Source organism: Chrysochloris asiatica, unplaced genomic scaffold (assembly GCF_000296735.1).
Source record: "Chrysochloris asiatica unplaced genomic scaffold, ChrAsi1.0 scaffold00010, whole genome shotgun sequence".
Taxonomy (NCBI): domain Eukaryota; kingdom Metazoa; phylum Chordata; class Mammalia; order Afrosoricida; family Chrysochloridae; genus Chrysochloris; species Chrysochloris asiatica.
The window spans coordinates 33365041-33368794 of NW_006408528.1; the positions used below are offsets into that span (position 1 = coordinate 33365041).

At 38.3% G+C, this 3754-nt stretch overlaps 1 protein-coding gene across 1 annotated transcript in view; it reads left to right on the forward strand.

Moving 5' to 3' along the window:
* The window catches only part of MAGI2 (membrane associated guanylate kinase, WW and PDZ domain containing 2), a 1931490-nt gene extending 1931387 nt beyond the window's left edge, over window positions 1-103 (forward strand). The window contains exon 23 of the mRNA XM_006834399.1: window positions 1-103. Coding sequence (XP_006834462.1) covers window positions 1-103 — 103 coding nt within the window.
* Window positions 104-3754: the final 3651 nt, after the last annotated feature.

Consider the following 3754-nt stretch of genomic DNA (forward strand, 5'->3'; position numbering starts at 1 on the left):
CACTGCGCGCAAGGCCGCCGTTGCGCCCGGGCCTTGGAAAGTGCCGGGCTCCGACAAGCTGCCTGGCGCCCTCAAACCCGGCGCCTCGGCCGCCAGCAGATGAGCCGCGCGGCCCGCGCCGACCAGCCTCGACGCAGGCCGCTCATCTTAGGTTCCGTCTCATGGCGTTTTAATTTATTTTCACTGTCACACGCATAGATCCACGAGACACCAAGGCCTGGAGCATCGACCTGAAGTCCCACGTGTCCAATGAGCATGGGTTGCACAGCATCCACGCACAGACCTAAACTGATCCTAAAGCCCCCAGTTCCATTTGGGGGGCTTTGGCAGCTATGGAAGAACCAAAATAACGTGAAGAACATCAGAGAGACAGTGCAGTGTAGCTTTAGTAAAAAACGAAAAAAGAAAAAAAAAAAAAAATCCCCCCACTGCATGAAGGATTTGGATGTTATCCAAACTTTATATCAAGAAACTGAACAAGTTAAGAGCAATCACAAACTGGAAATATCGCCTTAAAAATCAAACTGCACGGAGCAAGCTGAAACTGAGACAAGATTATATCTTTTAATTGGTCTAAAGCATTGTAAATAAATTGTTCTTGACATATCTAGACAGGGGTTAAAGGGTTTCTTTGAAACATTCAGAACTGTTCTCCCATGACATGTTTCCATGGCTCACCTTGGCATCCATCACTGGTATTTAGTACCGTTCCTGCATACTGCAGGAGTTAGAAGTCTAGTGAATTCATTGGTGCGATGCCATTTTTACTGCCATTTCTGTGATCAAGTCATATTTCTGTACATTTTCAGTGATAGGAAAAGAAAGGTTTTTTTAAACTGTATCCGAGGGAACAGTTTGCTGTAAGTCAGAATTTTGCAATTTAGCTCATAGATCTTAATTGGTTTTCAACTAAAAGGAGCAATTTTATAATTGAAGGACCACAATTGTTAAATCAACATTGGCCACGTTGCAATTCCTTTATGAAAAGGCTTTCCTATTTCAAAGACTACTAGAGAGAAATAGCTTCTTTGTCAGCAATGTTATGTTTCACTTCTTTTATTGTCTTTTTAAATCTGTTTTCTTATTCATATTCATTTTGACAGAGCAGAGGCAAAGTATATCTCCTATATTTCTCAGATTATTATGACTCCCTAATATTAAAAATTGATAACCAATTTATTTTCATAAAAGAACATGTCTTATTAGCATTCCTTATCTCTCTTTCCTTATTCTTTTTCCTTCTGTTTCCATGTGGTTGGCTTTTGTCTTGTACTCTTTGCCAATTTTTTTTTTTTTTAATTTCTTAGCGACCTCTAGATATTTTCTGTTTCTCTTCATGGATCAGTGGTTGATCCCCAAGTAAAATTGTAAGGCCCAACTTTCTTCCCTGCTACTTTAGTATTTCTTTTTAAATGTTACCCTCAATTAATTATCCATTGGTACTTCTTTGTAGCTACACATATTAAAAGGCACAATGTTTCTGAAGGGAATTTTTCATTAATCTGCCCTGGATGAATGAGGCTTCATTTCAGAATTTCAATAACATCCTTCCATAGTCTACCCCTCACAGGAGCTTGAATGCAAATAAGTCTCACCTCCCTGCACTTGAAGTCAAAGGAGATCAAGTCCATCAAGTAAGGTCACACCTAAATCCTCAACTGACTCTTTACCTCTCTCTATAATTACAGCATTCTGTACTAGTTTCCATCAGGCGCAGGAGTCGTTTAGTTGTTTGACAAGATGAGAATATGCTAGAAAGCTTCAAGTGAAGGGTCTTGCAGCTTGTAAAACCAATTTCCAAAAATGAAACTCATTCATCATAAACAAAAGCACAACACATGTAGCAGTTTATAATATTTTTGGTTTAATCTCAATTAGTCTTTCTCCCCTGAACTAGAAATCCAGTATAGTTTGCCATTAATTTATTGAATCTGGTTTGGACAATGCTTCTGTAGTGTAGCTACGCGTCCCGGTACTGTATCCTCTGACCTTTATTTTCCATGTATTACAAAAGGAAAAAAAACATTTTTTTGAGATTACGCTTGCATAAACTCTAATTTGCACAGTTCACAGCTATTACTTGTGCAGAACAGTCATGCGCCGCGTAACATCCCTTCAGGCAGTGTCCTGTCCTGCTCCATACTGTCCCATGGCCCCAACTCCCAACGCTGTAAAGCCTATTATATGAAACACCCACGGAACATACAATGGTTCACAGGAACAAGCAGGCGCTATTTTTCAGCACACAAAATATTATTATTATTGTAACATTACGTTAAAGATGTTTTCGTGTATCTGGAAGTATTTCTTTAATTTTTTACGCATAGAAAGGTACACTACATACTATGTACTAAGACAGACATTTGACTAAGTGAAGTTAGATAAGAACCAACCATATCTAATTATTCAAATTTAAATACAAATTCAATTTAAAGACAGACCAGAAATGGAATTTCTTTGTAATCTGGGGACCGCCTGTATATAATATGGTATTTGCACAACATCCCAGTCACATAGAGTCCTACTTCACAGAACATATTATGGATGTTAAGCAACACATGACTGTCATGGCTTTATGCGGCTGTAATCCATAACCTGTGAAGATAGCACATCATCTAAATCCCATTCCAGATAATATTTCTGTGTAGTGTTAGCTGTGAATTTACCCTGTACAGCTGTATCTCTATAAATATAATTCCATGTATTAATAGTCACAGAAAGACTGTAAGTGAGCAACTATTTTTATGAAACGCACCACTATGGATAAATTAACTTTTACAGAAATCTTGTTTACTGTATGATATTCTAAAACACTGTCAAATAAAATATATATCCAAAAATCTTTTCTTTTTCCAACTATCTAGGCTGTGTGTTAATTTCAAGTTGATCATTACTGGGGATTCATTTAATCTTTAAAAACAGCAGTTCTCACAGAATTTTAAAGTATAAGTTTAACTACAGACAAGCCTTCTTTGGAACTTGAATCTAAATGAAGTGGCATCGTATGTGAAACATTGTTGACTTTTCCGGCCAAAGTCCACTGACTTTTCTCATAGACAGACTCCTTAGGATTTACTGTCTGTTTACTACATAACTTAAGAACGAGCAGCATCTATCTGTTGCTTGCTAGTTTGATTGTTACTATCTTTTATTTAAGAAAGAATTTAAGGTAACAGTCAATAATAAATTCCACCACATAGTTTCCTTTGAATCCTTACTTTTTTTTTTTTTCATGCAAAATTCTAAAGAGTTTATGCAGAAGGCAACCTTTAGTTAGCAACAGTATATATTGTTGTTAAGTGCCATCGAGTCAGGTCCAACTCACAGTGAGCCTTTATAGGGTTCCTGAGGAGTGACTGGTAAATTTGAACCACCAACCTTGCAGATCAAACCAACTTTGTAGTCCAGTCATGTCCTACAGGACCACATCAGGACTCCTAGGGTCAGAAAGCACCCACGGGCCTCGAACCCCAGATAGGAATAGGCAAATAACTTGTGCATGCTGCATGAGTTACTCCGTTTCAGCAAAGGAACCGCTAAAGCTGAGGCTCACCCTGGTTGGCCAGTTTATAGGTACAAAATAAATGGATAAGTACACATTTTGGGATGTGCTAACTGGCACTTAGGAGAGTTACACATGGTAATAGGGTGATGACAACCCTGCCATGGAAATCCCAGAGTTTATAATCCAAAGAAACACTTCACAACCCTAGTCCTGTCATGGTTCTTCCAATTGATGGCAATAAACCAGTTG